Source organism: Anopheles funestus, chromosome 3RL, assembly GCF_943734845.2.
Source record: "Anopheles funestus chromosome 3RL, idAnoFuneDA-416_04, whole genome shotgun sequence".
NCBI lineage: Eukaryota > Metazoa > Arthropoda > Insecta > Diptera > Culicidae > Anopheles > Anopheles funestus.
Window position 1 is genome coordinate 25,471,714 of NC_064599.1, and position 17,598 is coordinate 25,489,311.

At 41.5% G+C, this 17,598-nt stretch overlaps 6 protein-coding genes across 7 annotated transcripts in view; 3 read left to right on the top strand and 3 right to left on the bottom strand.

Annotated features, from left to right (window-relative positions):
- Positions 1–15: 15 nt before the first annotated feature.
- LOC125770325 (protein bicaudal D-like) lies at positions 16–2,432 on the bottom strand. Its single transcript, XM_049439756.1, has 6 exons — positions 2,166–2,432; positions 1,955–2,084; positions 1,714–1,892; positions 1,266–1,639; positions 1,000–1,191; positions 16–911 (listed from the first exon to the last, which is right to left on the bottom strand). The coding sequence occupies exons 1-6, from the start codon at positions 2,316–2,318 to the stop codon at positions 758–760; spliced, it is 1,182 nt and encodes a 393-aa protein (XP_049295713.1). The 5' UTR covers positions 2,319–2,432; the 3' UTR covers positions 16–757.
- Positions 2,433–2,566: 134 nt separating this feature from the next.
- Positions 2,567–4,566, top strand: LOC125770324 (uncharacterized). The gene is made up of 3 exons (XM_049439755.1): positions 2,567–2,910; positions 2,968–3,065; positions 3,136–4,566. Exons 1-3 carry the CDS (start codon positions 2,695–2,697, stop codon positions 4,319–4,321), a joined length of 1,500 nt encoding a protein of 499 aa, XP_049295712.1. The 5' UTR covers positions 2,567–2,694; the 3' UTR covers positions 4,322–4,566.
- Positions 4,567–4,653: 87 nt separating this feature from the next.
- Positions 4,654–5,680, top strand: LOC125770327 (general transcription factor IIF subunit 2). Its single transcript, XM_049439758.1, has one exon. It carries the CDS (start codon positions 4,808–4,810, stop codon positions 5,624–5,626), a length of 819 nt encoding a protein of 272 aa, XP_049295715.1. The 5' UTR covers positions 4,654–4,807; the 3' UTR covers positions 5,627–5,680.
- On the bottom strand, positions 5,674–7,320 carry LOC125770326 (ubiquitin thioesterase OTU1). Its single transcript, XM_049439757.1, has 3 exons — positions 6,724–7,320; positions 6,286–6,617; positions 5,674–6,213 (listed from the first exon to the last, which is right to left on the bottom strand). The coding sequence occupies exons 1-3, from the start codon at positions 7,124–7,126 to the stop codon at positions 6,001–6,003; spliced, it is 948 nt and encodes a 315-aa protein (XP_049295714.1). The 5' UTR covers positions 7,127–7,320; the 3' UTR covers positions 5,674–6,000.
- A 243-nt stretch (positions 7,321–7,563) lies between these two features.
- Positions 7,564–8,316, top strand: LOC125770332 (protein Asterix). Its single transcript, XM_049439763.1, has 3 exons — positions 7,564–7,694; positions 7,775–7,899; positions 7,986–8,316. Exons 2-3 carry the CDS (start codon positions 7,779–7,781, stop codon positions 8,192–8,194), a joined length of 330 nt encoding a protein of 109 aa, XP_049295720.1. The 5' UTR covers positions 7,564–7,694; positions 7,775–7,778; the 3' UTR covers positions 8,195–8,316.
- Positions 8,317–8,554: 238 nt separating this feature from the next.
- The window catches only part of LOC125770329 (uncharacterized), a 30,408-nt gene continuing 21,364 nt past the window's right edge, over positions 8,555–17,598 (bottom strand). Inside the window, exons 3-6 of one of the 2 annotated variants that reach the window (XM_049439760.1) lie at positions 14,863–14,923; positions 12,900–12,971; positions 9,335–9,583; positions 8,555–9,043 (exon numbers count right to left, since the gene is read on the bottom strand). In XM_049439760.1, coding sequence (XP_049295717.1) covers positions 8,899–9,043; positions 9,335–9,583; positions 12,900–12,971; positions 14,863–14,923 — 527 coding nt within the window. In that variant the 3' untranslated portion in view covers positions 8,555–8,898. The remainder of the gene's footprint in view (positions 9,044–9,334; positions 9,584–12,899; positions 12,972–14,862; positions 14,924–17,598) is intronic. The other variant, XM_049439761.1, reaches the window with a different exon arrangement.

Here is a 17,598-nt window from a genome sequence, read left to right on the forward strand (position 1 = left end):
GATATGTTACTATGTTACATTGAAAAGAATTATTTGAAATTTTAATTCAGATGCATGGTGGTGGAGGAATAATAGATCCCTCATTCTATAATTAAAATTTATTTGGCGCAAAAAGTGATGAAATCAGGATATAGCGGTGAAAATTTCTAAGAGCTAAATATTAGGTAATTTTTTACGTTATCAGCAGCTCAGATCGTCTTATCGGCGATAATTGCAACAAATTTCGCACTGAATGAGGTTTTTCGTATAAAAAATTTGTTCTCAATTAAAATACAGAACAAATCATTTTTTAAAACATTCACAGGGAAAATTAAAGACCAATAAACGATAGGAAAAATGTAGCTGGCGGACATCTAATGGATGTTCTCCTTGTTGCTTTCAGCCAAAAAATATCTTGGAATTTGGGAGAATCATAGAAGACATCAAACAGTCTTGTGTGTTGAAAGTTGTTTGCCAAATTATATATTTCCTTTCTGTGTTACGTATCTTTCGAAAGATCTATTATATATTAAGTATCTATCCAAAGAAGATCGAATGATTTGGTAATCAAACGTTCATTAGGGATCTTATACTGGCCTTTCATGCAACCAGGTGCATCGAAGAGGAATCATTTTTTGCATGATAATTAAAATGTAGCCCTGCATAAAGTTAATTTAAAACGAATTGAGAAATGTATGATTATTTAGATAAGCAAATTAAATCAGACAGAGCAAACTTGTGTAAAAATGATGAGCTCTCTCAAGCCAATCTTACCACACTACGGAACTAAATTTTGCTTGATAAGCACCAAAGATTCTTCAGTCATTTCAATAATTCTTTGCACTTCTAGTCTTTGAACTACCACCATTTGTTCATACATTTCGTTGCTTTCTTGCAAAGCTTTAAGACAGGCCTCCTGCTCGACAAGTTTGCTGCAAAGAGTATAATATCAAAAACAATAATTGGTTAATATAATGAGTTATAAAGCTGTCGCTTTATTACTACATTATTTATACTTACTTATCACTTTTCCTCTCACTCTTTTCTGACACTTTTTTCCGAACATTAAGCTCTTGATTTTTCTCTGCAATAAGTGCTTCTACATCGTTGCAATTTTTTTGCAAACCGTCTGAAAAGCTCATTAAAGAACTGTATTGTTTTTGTAACTTATCGTACAAATTATTCAGTTCGGTTAATTCGATTTGCAAGTTTCTGGAAAAAAATAATACCGTAAATGAAAGAATATTTGCTAAGTGAGGGAATTTTTACATCAATAAAACACTTACTTGCAGCAATCGTTGAAATCATATTGCAGCAATTTTTCCAGAATTGCAATACACGGTCTCATCTCATTGATAGATGCAACATGAATTTCATAGGTTTTTTGAAGTTGTTTTTCCGCATCGATAAGAATTTCGATTTCTCGTTCTAAGGAGTTTTTTGTGCTCTTCATCGAAGCGGCCTCTTCATCTGCTACTAGCTGATCGGTAAGTTCCGAGTGTTCAACTTTGAGTTGGATAATTTTATCAGCCAGATTTTGGTCGTTTACTTTCAATGTAGCAATGCTTTCCTGTAGTGTGTCTTTGCGTTGGTGAAGTGCTTCCATTTGATGCTTCAACTGGGGAAGCTGATTTTTCATATCTTCTATGTGACGGTTGATCTGTTGATGGAAAATAAGTATTGATAAAGGGGATCAATATTAAGAACCTAAGTAGAAATTATTCATTTTCTTACATCGTTGGCACGAATTTTGTTTTCTTCCTTCGTTATTTGCTCCTGGTTGAGTTTGGTTTTCAGCTCAAAATACTTCTCGGTACAACTGTTGGCCTTTTCCTGTACGCTTTCTTTCACCATGTTGATGTAGAACAGATAGTTTAGGAGTATCTTCAATAGATGTACTATTTTTTTACCCGCTGTAAGTAAATATCTGGTTACAGCAAATATTGTTCTTTTGAAGATGCACAAACTATCTTACTTGGCTTGACCAGATCAATGTAAAAGAAGGAAGTTTGTTTCGAATCTGAGCACAGCTGATAGATGTAGTTGATTCTCGCTACTAGTTCCACTCGTTTCGCTGTGATCGTTTCGGTTGATTCACTGTACATCTGTAGGTAGTTGAACATAAAGGAGGTAAACAATTGATACATTAACAACCGGGAGAAAAGCGCTAAGTATCGTTTGCTTACGTTTTCGTAGCTGGAAACATCGTAATGCATGAGCTTGAAAAAATGGAGTATTGCTTTGTATACAAACTGTTCCGTAGGTTTTTCCAAATCAATTGATTTGATTTTGAACGGAACTATACTGTTCCAATCATCTATGAATGCAGCATTACTCATTGTTGATTGATTTTGTTAGATTTTCAATAGCTAGGTGGGCAATACGCGCGAAACAAACCTTTTTACCAAAACACTTGATTTGAACAAAGTTCGTTACCCACTGACAGTTGTGATGCGATTGACAGAGCCCAAAGTTTATAGAGAGAAGGTAGCTCATTGAAGCCGGGGATACAATGAAAAACTATCTTCCATTTCTTTCTGCTCGTGTCGGTGCAATTTAAAAATGGAAAATAAAGAATTTATGTGTTGTGTACAAGGCAAACAAACTACAAACTACAACTACAAAAATCCACAAAAATGTTTGTGGACTACAAAAATCTTTTACCAATTTCATTTTATTCCGAGTTCAAGTTTCCAGTGCAAAAAGCAGTGCTGAATGTGTATCTTTTATATCCGGTGTTTGCTGAAAAGCATGAGAGAGAAAGCGAGAATATCCATACGTAAGTACGGAAGAGAGAGAGAAAGAGAGAGAGAGAGAGAGAGAGAGAGAGAGAGAGAGATGAAATCGAAGCGGTATGAGAAAAAAACACGCACTGCTGTTTGTTTTGATTATAAATCCAGGACGTGCATCGGTATGGTTACCCCAAAAAAGGTAAAAATTACGTGTTTACAAAGATTGTAAATCGCGTTACTGACCAAAAACGTTTAGTTGAATGTTTCAGGCCCTAAAAAACGCAAAACGCTCCAGAGTGTTCGGCGAAGTTCTCTGGCAGAAGATGATGATATCATAGCAAACCTAGATGAGTGGTAAGCTAATTTGCATTAGCAAATAACATACGCGTGTACGCGTGAATTACCCTAGATTCATTAATTTCAGCTCTTACGAACAGCAACCTGCCACCTTTAGCCGAGAAAGCAGTGTAAATCGTTCACAGTCAACTTGTGAGCAGCAGGATTTGATCGATTCGGATGATTCCTCTTCCGACGCTTACACTGACGATATGGAACTTATTATAGAAGAGGAGAAAAGTGCCTCACCTGAAGATGCAAGCATGCAGCATTCAACGGACGATTACAAAAGAGCACATTTTAATCAAATGCACACTTCGGGAAGAACTTCGCTTTCTCCGAATGATGATTGGCACCAGCCCGTAGTACTACATCGCTATTTCACACCCATGGAAGAAGACAAAAGTGCCACGCCAGTAGGTGCAAGCATGCAGCATTCATCGGACAGTTATCGAAGAACTCCTTCTAAAGAGATGCCAACTGTGAGAAGATCTTCGCTTCCTCCCAAAGCTGATTGGTACCAGGCTGAATCACTAAAACTCAGCTCAGAAACCAGCAGCGGTAATGGATTTGTTAGCGTGATGGTAATCGTTGCATGTGTGTTTTTAGCAATAGCATTTGTAGTACGATACGCCCAATCCGATATCAGCGGGAATGTAACAAATGTGCACACGCCATTTGCAACTTGTGATGCTTTTCTTAAACTAGAAGAGCGGTACAAAACGGTCGATGAGAACCTCTGGGACATGTTGGTTGTGAACGTGCGTCGAGCAACTGCTGTTGATGAAAACAGGCAACCAGGAACAATTCTTTTCCTCCACTACGGGCCCACGGTTATTCTGGACGGTTTTATCAACAGCGTATCGAACATAACGGCCGGTTGCTTTGGAGGAACGGAACCAATCACGCTGGACGCTAAATACTTCAAGCAGCCCGACTTCCATGAAGACTATGGTGTGATTCTATCTCAGCAAAAAGAAGCATTACTACAGCGCGGAGTGATGGTGGTACGAAATTTTCAAGATGTCCCAGCATGGGCTGCTCAAGCATTTCATACGATTTGCGACACGGAGGAACCGTTGGTGAATAGAGCGGTTATTTATATCACGTTGGATATGCTCAGAGCGGCCGATGTGTCAAAACCACCGAGTGAGCAAAGTGCTACAGAAGAAGCAGAAAAATTGCTGCATCAATTATGGAAGAATTCTTTAGGTCCCGCAGTACTTGATCCACTGATCACTCGACTGACGGAGAATGTGTATCGTATTGTGTGAGCATACGTAGTTAAAATTAGTTTAAGTATCGGCTATGTTCCAAACGAATTGCACGATGGCTAGCTTTGGATGGCTCTAGTCGTTCGTGAACGCGGGTTCGTACGCAGGATTTATTATCCGACAGCGTGTGCAATGCATGTGAAGACCATCCATAAATGAATAGTACACAATCGAATTATTAATCATGGTAAAGACATTTATTTCGAATATTTAAGGACTAATAAATTACTGATTGGAAAAGGAAATCATTCATGTTACACACCGTTTCCAATAAATGTAAACAAATAGTTCTTTCTCACTCTCCGTTGGCTGTTGCTATGTGTTGCTCTTTCTCCTTCAAAGATCACACGCACACCATCGTATATTACCCATCTGTCAAAAAACGCATCACCAACAAGCAAGACGCGTACCGTGGTTGAAAACGCACATAATTTTGATTATCCTTCGTTTTCCGCCTCGTTAACACAAAGCTGCCGACGACGCAGAATGGCAAAAGAAGGTGAAGCGATACGTGTTGATAAGGAACTCGATCTGTCGAACGCGGGCCGTGGTGTGTGGCTCGTAAAGGTACCGAAGTACATTGCCAACAAGTGGGAAAAAGCACCGGGCAATATCGAGGTGGGGAAGCTGAAAATTTCCAAACAAGTCGGCCAGAAGGCACAGGTATCGCTCACACTTTCCGATGCGGTCATAAATATAGACCCGGCCGAGGAGATTCCCCGTGACCACCGGCTGGATGTGTCGGTCGTAACCAAACAAACGTTGGGCGTATTCTCCCATGCAACCACGACCACTCGGGATGATCCGGTGCCCGAGTGCGAGAAGCAGTATATGGAGGGACGCATCGTACAAAAGCTGGAATGCCGTCCGTATGCAGATAATTGCTACATGAAGATGAAACTCGAATCGATCCGGAAAGCTTCCCAACCGGCACGGCAAGTGAAATCGCTCGAAAAGATCGTGCACAACTACAAACCCGTTTCGGACCACAAGCACAACATCGAGGATCGGGAACGCAAGAAGGCCGAGGGTAAGAAGAGCCGGGACGATAAGAACGCGGTACTCGATATGCTGTTTCACGCGTTCGAGAAGCATCAGTATTACAATATTAAGGATCTGGTGAGGATCACTCGGCAACCGATCAGCTACCTGAAGGAAATCCTCAAGGAAGTGTGCGACTATAATATGAAAAATCCCCACAAAAACATGTGGGAGCTGAAGAAGGAGTATCGGCACTACAAAGAGGACGACAAGAAGGACGACGATGCGACGAAGGACACGATGTCGGACAGTGACAGCGACTAGTTGTGATATTTTCCCACGCAAAGTCTCTAGAAATGGTCAGGTGTGGGTTGCATTGTTGCGAAACTCTTGCGAACTGATACGTGATGTTTATTCATCATTTGTTAACATAAATACACAAAAAAAGAGCTAAAAAGAGCATTTTCCAAACCTGAGTGGGTTATGTGCTTCATCGCATACGTAGGCAAGCGTGTGATTTTACCCAAGCCCACCGTAAAACGACGAAGGGGATACAAGGGATAAAACCAATTCTACTATTCCGAAACAAAAAAAAACTATAAATTGCACCAATTGAATACCTACACAAGAAAATTTGCTTATAATTTGGGAGGCTACGGACGCGCAGACCAACGCGTACGGACACACAGCAGCCGTGTTCAAACTTCGCCAAAGTTGATGTGGCCGGTCTTTTGTGCGTGCTGTTGTGCTTCAACCTGGCCTTTCAGGAAGCAGTCGCAGTCTATGCACTTGAGGGTGAACTTGTTCACATCCGTGTACTGGCGGGCGGATTTAGCTTCCTTGGCTAATTGCTCCGCTTGTAGGTACACGGACTGGTCTTCGATGGGGAAAATCGTCTTTGGTGCTTCTCCCTGCAAATGTGCGAACCATCGTTAGTTAATGGAATTGTGGATCGCTACACAATTCACTGCACATTTACTCACACTTGTTGATTCCAGGTACAAAGGATCGTAGTGAATGCCATCGAACAGCAGGAATGCACGCATGCCATAGTTCTTGTCCTCGCCGAACCGATTTATGATGGCATTTGTAATGTCGACTACGTCAAACTCGAGACCATAGTAAGCGGACAGGATGGAAACTTCGATGGCGCCACCCCACGATTCGGGCTGCAGTATCCAGGCACAGTACTCATCATTTGGACGACCTAGGATGCCTTCGTTGTACTCGTGCTTGTCGGCATTCACCGTACTCGCGATTATCTGTCGCATGTACTGACTGCTTTCAGGGTCAACCTTTCCCGTGATAACATACCCTGCGTAATGTTCGTTCAAGGTGCAAAGCGGAAAATGCGTTAAGCGAACCACGAAAACGATGGAAACACTTGCTACGTAATCGGACTGGCACAGAACCACACTTACCTATGCTCGTGAAAAGGCATGAATTGTCCGAAGGAACAACCTTCTTCAACAGAATGCCGCTACTTTCACTGCCCTGTGCAGCCAGTTCCTTTGCTAGCTTCTCATCCTGCTCCAACCGTTTCGCTGCTTCTAATTGCTTGCGTTCTTCCTCCGTCAGTGACTTCTCTTCCACGATTAGTGTATCACCATTGCTAATGCCGGAAGCTAACACCTGGCTGGCTTCGTTGGAAAAGTCCAATGGTTTGAATGGTGGAAAGCCAAGCACTACGTGCAGTGAATCGCCCGGAATGTTGGTGAGCTCGGTGATACGCGTCTTAAGGTCACCGACGGTCGTCGTCTCTGCCAGCTTGCTTACAATATGCTGCTGGCCCGATTTGGTTTTGAGCTTCAATGAAAAACCCATCACAGCGCACTGTGCCACTGTACAATCCTGCTGCGCGAGGGAATTTTATTTGCCGAAAGTTGCGGTTATGCACAATATGCTGCACAATCTATGTCATGTAATTTTTCTCTGTGATTAATTTTCTATTTTCCAAAGGATCCTGAAGGAGTTTTTTTTCTTGTTGCTTGTTGTCCCAAAATAAATTAAAAATAATCAACAATGACGTTTGACGTTGCGCAAATATCAAGAAAATTTGTGTACGGGAATATTTTACGACGTTTGAAACAGTCTTTCCTCTCTTGAATAGGTGGATCGCCTGGTTGACCAATGAATATTCGATGTAGTGTGTATAGTAGCTTGAATAATTTAACAAATTAGTCATTTACATAATTTCAATAGTACAATTCATGCTATTTAAATATTTTTAGTGTGTTTAGAAAGTCAACAGTTACATATCGGATATGCTATTGTTTTCCTCCAACACAAACGTCAAACGATCACTTTATTTTGGTGCCACTTCGCAGTCAGCTGTCACGGCAAATTGTGTTTCTCCAAATTGGTTGAATTGCAATTGATTTCCTAGTCCAATGTAAGTATAAACCAACTATACATAGAGAAATTGCCGATTATTTTAGCTTAAGAGATTGGTTTCGTTTCCGTTTTCTTCAGAACTATGACGCTACTCATTAATCCCCGTCGCCCCGAGAAGGTGCATCGCTACAAACCAGTCGATTCAGCCAATCAAGGTGCTGGAGTAGGGGATGATTTGATGCCAGATTACATGAATATCCTTGGTATGCATTTAATAAGCCGCTGTTCGATTGATGTAGACGCTTCTACAGAGTTTGCTCATCCTCATTAACTTTTTTAACCCCCGCAGGTATGATATTCTCAATGTGTGGTTTGATGATGAAGCTGAAATGGTGCGCCTGGTTGGCGCTGTACTGTTCCTGTATTAGTTTTGCTAACTCCCGGATTTCAGACGACGCCAAACAGGTGCTGTCCTCGTTCATGCTCAGCGTAAGCGCTGTAGTGATGTCGTACCTGCAGAACCCCACACCAATGACACCGCCCTGGCAATCGATGTAACTTTAGCATTGCAGGCGGTAAGCAATCGTATGTCTAAAGCACATAAACCATCGTAACCATATGTATTTGTTAAGAAAATCTTTGTTAAATAAGATGAAAATCACTCCGAAGTGCTAATGAAACATCGTTTAAAGTGTGTGCAGTTGCTGATGTGAATCCGAATCCGTTGTCCAAACTGGTAAAGGCAGGTCTGTGATATCTATCTTGTTGTAACTTATCTATTTATGTTTCGTTATTTAAAAGATTTTCGTTTAAAATAATTTTACCTTGTGCTTCGTTTTATCGATCAGCGGTTATCAACCACCATGGGAGAGAGGACACAGTAGTGTGATATCGATTGATGGAATTGCATACAAACACTGATAAATAATTTGAATATTTATTTGAATGATACCAGCTCAAGGATAACTTCCCAGTCGCTATTGAACGCCAGTATTCGAGCGACAAAATCCCGGTCTTGCGCGTACCGGACCCGTGACTCCGAAGTCCCGGCAATGATGTACGTTTTTCCTTTATATTTGCAAGCATCTGCTGTCACTGTACTGACTAACTTTATTTACAAAACACATAAGCTCCATTGCCTACAGTGCCGTTGTGTCCTATTTGATTACATCGCAATCACATTCGTTATCCAACTTTTCGTAATTTTGATTCATACACTTTTTGATGGTCACTTTCGATTTGGGGCGCATTGGCCCATCCGGTCACATGCCACCACCGTTCAGTGCCAAATCATCATCCTCCTCATCGTCTTCGTTGTCGTTGCGATTGTCATTGCCCGTACCCTCCAAACTATGGCCCGGTTCAGGCATTGAATTATCCACCAAAACATCCGATAAGTTGTCGTACCTGTTGCGAAAAAAGCAAAAAAAAAAATGAAATAAACTTTTGGCAAAACTTTTCTCTAGGCATGTATCTCGATTGGAGTCCGTACAAACTCGTCGATTGTACAACACACGTGGTCGATGTGGTAAAAGTTTTCTATCCGGTAATCTAATTCCGTTTTTTTTTCTTTTCCGGGAAGTGCAAACGCACCATGATGATGATACATAACACACATTAACCATGGCTCGAGTGGCCTGGAGCAAATGTACCACGGTCCGTAAAATGGTACGCGCGTATTTTACCAAACAGACTTACTTGTCAGCGTGCTCATCAAAGTGGTTCAGCAGCTCATCATCCTTGCCGTGCGGTCGGAACTTGCACACCGTTAGTAACCGCAGCATGGCCAGTCCTATCAAAAGCCCTCCTGCCACGTGGCTTAACCACAGCCGATGGGGCCACACGATGAGCGCTATACCTAAGGCCACGTACGGAAAGGTCAGATGCCAACCGCCACAGTACCGGCATACGCTCCAGCACTGATAGCACCTGGACGTGTAGTCATTGCTGGAAAGGCAGAAGGAAATGAGCAGTTGAAAATGAATTATCCCGCGTAACGTAAGAGAAGAGAAGATGAATCCCATTAATTCTTATCTTTACATACTCGTTAGGGGGGAAAAGAAACAAAAACTCATTACTACTGCATTCGTAACCACAATCGTTAGCAGAGCTTTCGCGGTAATACAATAGGTTAATTTTAATCTTGTCTCTGCTTACCATTTCCAACTCACCGGGACCGTCATCGTATCCGTACCATCGGTGCGTTTGATGATATGCGATATCGACTGCAATTTACCGAAAAGCTTAAAAGGAGCGCCAACGGTAATTGCTTGTAATTATTTGATTATCGACCACGCCTGAAATGTCCTTATTGTGTACAGTACTTAACGGGCTCCAACAGGCCGGTGGGACTACCACTTCCCCCACCATTCAATGGTATTAACGTATTTATTTTGTAATAAATTATAGCTTCACGAGCAACTTATTACCAAAAAATATCAATATTTGTAAACACACTGCAAGAATAGCTTAATGTGCGCCAGAATATGCCACCGCAACGCAACGTGGTGGGAGTGAACACTAATCCCTTAACGGGCACACACTCTCGGGGAAAAACTACTCGAGTGCGAAAAACTTTTACCATTTGTTTGGTAACGCACCCTAATTCTCTTTCGCACACGGATTCTTACCGGACAGTGTAGACGCCACGCTCACGTGTGTTTGTGTGCATTAGTGTTTTGTGTTCCGGTTACGTCCGTTTTGTCCGGAAGCGGTCATGTGTAAATTTGATGGACAGACCGACACCGACACATACGGATGTAGCAAGTGTGTGGTTGGGCAGAAGATCAAAAAGCACGTTACTTACGGATGTGGAACCGTTTTGCTCAACCACGTGATTGATAGTAGTGGAATGAGCGTGATACGAGCAAAGAATTAAAATGGTTTCCCATCGTTGTGATTGTTTTCCGAAGCAAACAAAGACTTTTATTTAAATTGTAAAACTGTACACAGAAAGTCTCATTAAGAACGTGACCACTGGAACTTTTCCACTAGTGATGCTTACAATGATCGACAACTAAAATCGTTCACTTCAAACATCGTCTTTAAGTCCCGTTTTTCTAGTAAGGTAACGTACGTTACCCGTGGACGTGTTTTCGCTGCCATTAACATGCACAATTTATCATAACTTATGATCTCTTCGACAAGCCAAAGGTAGAAGGGAGTTTCTATCGAGAGACTAAACAGAGAACAGCATGGTTCATACATGCAAGCGCGCTGTAACCGCGGAAAGTAACTGACTGACGCTGTCGGAAGCTGTCCCGTAACGACGCCCGCCCAACGTCACAAGTTCCCAATATACCGTTGCTTCATAAAAGGATTATGATATTTACGGCACATGTGCTAGGTAGCGCATCCGGGACATCGTTTGAAATTTTGCCTACCTTGTGGGACATTTTGTAAAACGACCGTACACACTACTAGGCCCATGACACTAATGGAAATTAATGTAATACAAGTAGTTTTTTAAATTAAAACATAAAATTATTCAAATTACATTTTTGTTCATAAATTTAAGAATTATTTACTAATTGGAGGAATTAGTAAATAATTCTTAAATTTATGAACAAGCAAGCTTAACGACCTATAGGGTCACGTCGTTCATTTCTGGCTTACTGGACACGGTCCAGCTGGGACTTGAGACCCGGTCCTGTCGTGTGGACACTGGCCTCCCCATGTATTAATTAAACAGTAAATTTAATTATTTTAAATATTAAAAAAATATCAATTTTAGTGGAATTATCGGCAGAACTATACTTAGCTGCAAAAGCTCCAATCGCACGCAAAAACAGCTGAGATATTTTTATTTTATAAAATAGTATTTAAGGAATTACTTACAACTGTTAAGTAGATATGTATTCGACAAGACCATAAATGCGTTTATACTTATTTCCACTAGTGTACGGTTCTCCCTCCCATTTCCGGTGATAGATTATAATCCGCCGAAAAGCGGTTCCACCCCAAAAAGGCTTGCCTCCCGTAGCAATGGGAACTTGCCGAACGCAAGACAAACTCCACTCTTCTTCGATGGGCTGGTGTGACATTTGTTTATGGCACCGTAGTAGTACAGGAACGTCGAACAAACGAATCCTCCCTGTATGTGTGTGTTTTTTTTGTGTGTGGAGGCCAACTCCATTGCACTTACAGGCACGTTGGCATGAAGCGGTAACCTGTCCCACACACTCACATATAATACACTAAGTGCACATTGTTTATGCAGTTTTATGCGCTAGTGTGTTAGGATTGTGCCGTTTACAGCGTGAAGCTGACAGTATCCGGGACAGTAAAGTAAACCTTCAACTACAGCAGCTTCAAAAAGCTGTTTTAATGTTTTTTCTTCTTTTCTTTTTCCCAACAGAAAGGATGATTTACGAAAAAGCTTCGAACATACTGCCGGGGGGCATATAAGGGCATATAACCATCTGCAGGGCAATGTAAAAGTGGCAATGAATGAGTGAGCAGATTTAATGTTATGTTAAATTTACTGGAAGGACACACCCGCACACACACACACACACACAATGAACCATGAATGCAGAACACGTCGTAGCAGAGCGTATAATAATAATGTGCACACCAAAATGGGTGAAATAATGGAAGCTTTCGTGTACCGTTTGCAGCTAAAATCTATTGTTTTGCGTTGCATACGGTTAAACGTTTGATTGCGCCAGTGATAAATGCATTGCAGGGGATGCCAAGTGATGGATTGTCGGTGCTAGAATTAGCAATTATTGGATGAAATGTACGGAAACGCATATTGTTTCTATTTCTCCACCCAACCAAAGTTCTATTCATTTTCATATTGATAAACAATAACCATTTTGTATCAATTTTGAAATAGGTGATTTACGTATCACTAGCTCGAAGTTAGTTACACTACTCAACTTGTAAACAAACAGGGAACAGATAATTATTAAAGTTTGAAGCCGTTTTGTTTTTCCCCAACTCACAACTTTAGTTCGATATAATACCACTTTAAAGAAAAACTAAACTATTCGTCTACCGTTCCGGGAATTGTTTTCCACCGAGCTCAAACTTTCTAAACCCGGAAGCAGCATGAAATATTCCTATTTTTTTTTCTTTTGTTTATGTCCATGTTTCGTTTTCTGCATCTTTGAAATGAGACACCGTGGTGGAAAAGAATGTGGCAAAGATCTGTTTCAACTTTAGCAGCCCTCCTCCCTTTCTCGGGGGGCAGTCTTTAGTGTTGCGGGAACAGTAGAGACGTAAACTCGAGTAATTTTTGTCCACTTGCACAACTTACTTTGTACACAGCACTATGAACAGTGTGAAGAGCCATTTGATTTCCAGTAAGAATATAACTACGGAGGCAACACTGAAACGAGAGAAAAAAGGGAAACAAAATGGAAAACATTACAATACAGCACACCGAACGTGGGAAAGAGATGTTGGAAAAGAATCGAAATAAAGAAAAAAACTAAACTACAGTAAACCACTGAAGAAGTTACACACACAGAAATGCTTGCTGAACATTCGAGCTGGCGAAACTTTCGGTTCGAGGTTCGAGTTTTATACTGGAAGTCTAGACAATAATAGAATTGTAATGAAAAGATCGGTTTTGTTATAGCGAGGGCCTGCAAAAGGGTCTGAAGGGGTTGGAGGGGGGGGGAAGCTTTCGGAAAAAACCATTGCAAAATGAAAATGGGGCTTAGAAAGCCGCCTGGGAGGGTTCTGTCCTTCCTTGACGCAACCTGCAAAAGGGACGCACGATGCAATGATGAATTGCAGTTTGCCGAAGAGGCGTACATCGAGCTCAGCAAAAACTTCCATCTCCCACAAAATGAGAGAATTTTTTACTTAAGGTCAATTTCATTACGATGATTATACGGTGGCGCGTAGTGTTCCTCGGGGAAGCTTTTTCCTACGCGAGCTACGACGGAAAATCCCACCGTTCAGTCAGGTCCGATGAAAGGGCATCTCCCTAAGGTGTGGTAGTGTAATTAAGCGATATTCCCTTCAAACGCTTCACAAGGCAAGGGAAGCGGCAGGAAGTGGTGAAAAAGGGAGCAACACAGAAAAGCATGACCAACAGAGAATGGATGAAGAGGCACGTATAAATGCACGTGCTTAGTGTCTGGCTTAGATAATTAATTAATGATGCATCAAAGATGCAGCAAACGATGCATATAAAGTGCTTATCGTATGAGAAAGTCTGACTGTCCGAAGGTTTTCTACTGTCGGATAATAGTGTTCTTCTTCTCAATAGAACAGGAATTTCAAAATATTGTAAACTTAATTATTTAATCAATTTGTTGAGGAAGGCCTAAGATATTCGAACTTAAAAACCAAGATTTAAAAGATTTAATAAACTAATGATGAATCTCTGAAGTTGGTGAACATTTTTGGAGGAAATGTTGCTCCCACCAAAAAGGATATCTCCCCAATCGGAAGAGCATTAAAATATGCTCCCAAAAACGGTTGGGCCTACATTAGAACCCTCTTATCGCCAAACGTGCGAAACGGCTTAACAACAAAAACCGACGGTGATCAGTACCATTTTACCTGGAACTCGATACAAGCGTGGTTTTCTAATTCCTTTGCCGTGCCGATGTACGGTCGGAGTGCCGAGTACACCGAGCAGCAGATTAACGGACGGGACATTCCTCTCGGTCCATAGTCGGCCGCGTCGGAAAGTTACGAACTCATCGTGAAGTTGCACCAGGAATTTCCAAACATTCCAGGATTAACCCAAAACCGATCGAGATGATGGTACGAGCTGATGGGGAAAACAATTACTAGTCGTGGTCGTGGGAGAGAGTGGAAGTTTTAGGGAATGTTGCAAGTACCACCCAGGTCGGTCGGAAAGCAATTACAGTGTTGACCAAAAGCTACCAAAAAGGCAGAAACGCGGGGGGGCGAGGGGAGCATCAATAGAACCGAGAGGAACAGGAAAAGAGGAAGAGGGTATGGTTCGAAAAACTTGCATCATTTCGATGCAGAAAGGGCCCGGTAATTGTATGGAACGCTGTTCATGTATCCAAACTATGAATACGAGAGACCGGCGTATCTTTGAAAGATAAACTTAACAATCGGCTATCCCAATGGTGCTGATCCTGTTCAGGGGAGTAAACATACATGTGAGCCATGTGCACACCAGCTGCGCATTAAACGGGGTGGACAGGGAGGAGTTTTTTGTTCTCATTTTTCCCTTTTTCTATTTTGCCGGATGTGCCTAGGACCAGGAAGGAAATGAAGCAGCAACTTACATAATATAAACACCTGCAGTGTAACCGTGAACCATTATGTCTATCCCGACGCCACTGACCACTGGAAAGGAAAAGGGGGAAAGAGAGAAGAAAAGTGAAAAAGAAAAACATTCAGTTATGGTATAACAGTATATACAATGGGTACAGGGCTGGTATCAGCTCAGTACATCCTCTGGTACACATCTGCAACCAGGGAAAGTTATCGTTTCATTAAGAAATGCACTACACATACTTCCGAATGCCAACAAACGGTGTTGCATATCAAAACTTTTAATTCTCATAATTGTTCAGTAAACAAGAGTATCTTTTTTATTTAAATGAAATAAAGCTGTTACAGTTTGTCTTAATCGTTTCATTGCCCCATAACACGCACAATCAACGCACCGTTTTGATAGTGGCTTGATGGGAACTTCCAATTCTTTCAACGCCTACACTAACGATCTTCACGCCACATCACGCCGTATCCGGTTAGTGTTGGGAAATGAATAGCAAATCAACTTACACGTACATACAAGCAACTTCCCCCCCCAAAAAAAAACTTGTCCAGGAGTAAGTGAAAAAGGTCTTTGCAAGTAGTGTAGTAAAAGTAAGAAAGCAAAGGAACAAACCCACATCAGTTTCCGTTGGCCGGCATTAGCACGTAGACGTAATTGGAACTTTTCATTGCTACAAATTGATCGTCCGCTTTTTTGGTTTTTCCACCCCTAGCGATGTGTATGTGTTATTGTTGAGTGTACCACATCCGGTGCAGACGGGTTCCGCCGTTTTGTGTGCTTTCCTTTACTCTCCTCCGTTGTACTCAATACGATATTTTTACAACGACTACAACTGCCGGTACAGTTCCCAGTTCCCACCACACTCCAGTCATCAGTGGAAATGGATTTAGTTTTGGCAAGCAAATAAACCCCCTTAATGGATGTTATTGGTTACTTTTCGAAAGTGAAGTCTTTTAAAAGCATGGAGAAAAGCTCAGAGAGAAAAAAAGCATTGTTTAGCAAAAGGCGGGAAGGATGGAAAGGAGTTTTAAGGGGAGAGATGTTAAATAAAACAAAAAAGGTATCTTAGAAATGTGTTTTCTTTAGTGGGGCAGCAAACAACTAACACCTTGATGAAATTGAAATCTTTTTCTTTTTCTATTGACTTAAGAATCCAACTCACTATTCAGCACTATACTTAATTCACCTGTCAAGCACGCTGTCAGATGCAACTGTTTACAAATAGTGATTTGTTTGTTGTTGTTTGTTTTTGCGCTGCTCACATTTTGCACCAACTGACAACTGCAGAATGAAGTACTAAAAGTATCAGTAGCAATCCCGTGCGAAATGGGTATACACTGTTTCAATATTCCGTTTTCCTACCCACCTTTTTGGGGTTCTCCTTCACCCACCATAGCGTCATCGTAATTAAGTTTTGACACGATGCAATTTGAACCAGATTTTCAACATTATTTCCATTTGCTGGAGAAATAGAAATTAACGCTCCTTCCGTTGTGCATCCTGCTGCCGGCAGCATCCTTTACCACTTGGCCCTGCCTGGGCAGCTCCGCTCACTGTCAGCAGAGATGCGAAACAATGCGTTTTGCGAAACAATTTCAACCAGCCGTTGCCGTTGAGATCTTGCCGAAGGTTTGGACGGATGATACGAAAAAGCTTAAACAATTCCGTGCACTTGCCTTTGCACCGAATGTTAAATGTCGTTTCAGGTCTCGTCGGGTGCACTGAATCGTGCAGTTTCGTTTGATCGTTGTGAATTCGTTATCTGTGAATGTTGGTTCCGCTCTGTCCCGTTTTTTTTTTTGATACGATCTCCGTATCTTTGGACAGGATTTGCACTGCTGTACGGAACACATTATGACACCATCCCACCTTTGGAATAAATGCTTTTATGAGCAAAGGGGAAAATGACAGGGGAATTGTATTCTACAAATATTTCATTTTGGAGTTCTAGAATATAAGCGTGAACTACCCTGGCACCGATCCAGCGTGTTAAATGAAGGAAATCGTTGAGTAGTGTTAATTTCAAACAGAATATTAACATATCGTTTTATAACTTTAAAAAGAAAAGTTATAAACTTCACCCACAAAACTCAACTTACTGGTCTAAAGGGTATTAATAGTTGCCTTAAATATCACCAGACACGTTTTATTTGTTTCGTGGCATGCGGAAGAGAATCAGTGTGTCAGTGTCATATCCCCCCGGGGGGGGATTCAAGAAGGCTCCGTGATGCGTTATCTCATCATGCACGTCGTTGGCGTCGTTGATGTGTGCAGGCACGAACCCTCCTACTGTCACATGTCAACGTATCACTTAAATCAAAATCACTTAAACACACGCTACTACCACGATGGCAGTGTGTCATCAAACAACGAACCCCCAAAAAAGAGCGCCATTTAGCGCCGTGAACTGGGAAAAGTCAAATGGAACGCGGCATTCACTCGAAGCGTGCGTGTACTCTAAGTATCAAACGAAAAAGAAAAAAAAGTCGGGATCATGATAGGCCTTAGGGGTTGATATTTTTTGGTGGGAACATTCATGTTCGGAGACCATGAGCCACGAAAAAAAAACGGGAACAAACAGCGTTCGAAACGAACGAAAAGCTTAGGAACAGGATTTTATGTTACCAACACATTACCCGAATCGCGATCAGCAAAAGCTAGCTTTCATCCGAAACGTAACGAAACCATAAATCATCGGATTTGTTATACTAAATTTTTGTAGTGCAAAAAAAAACACTCC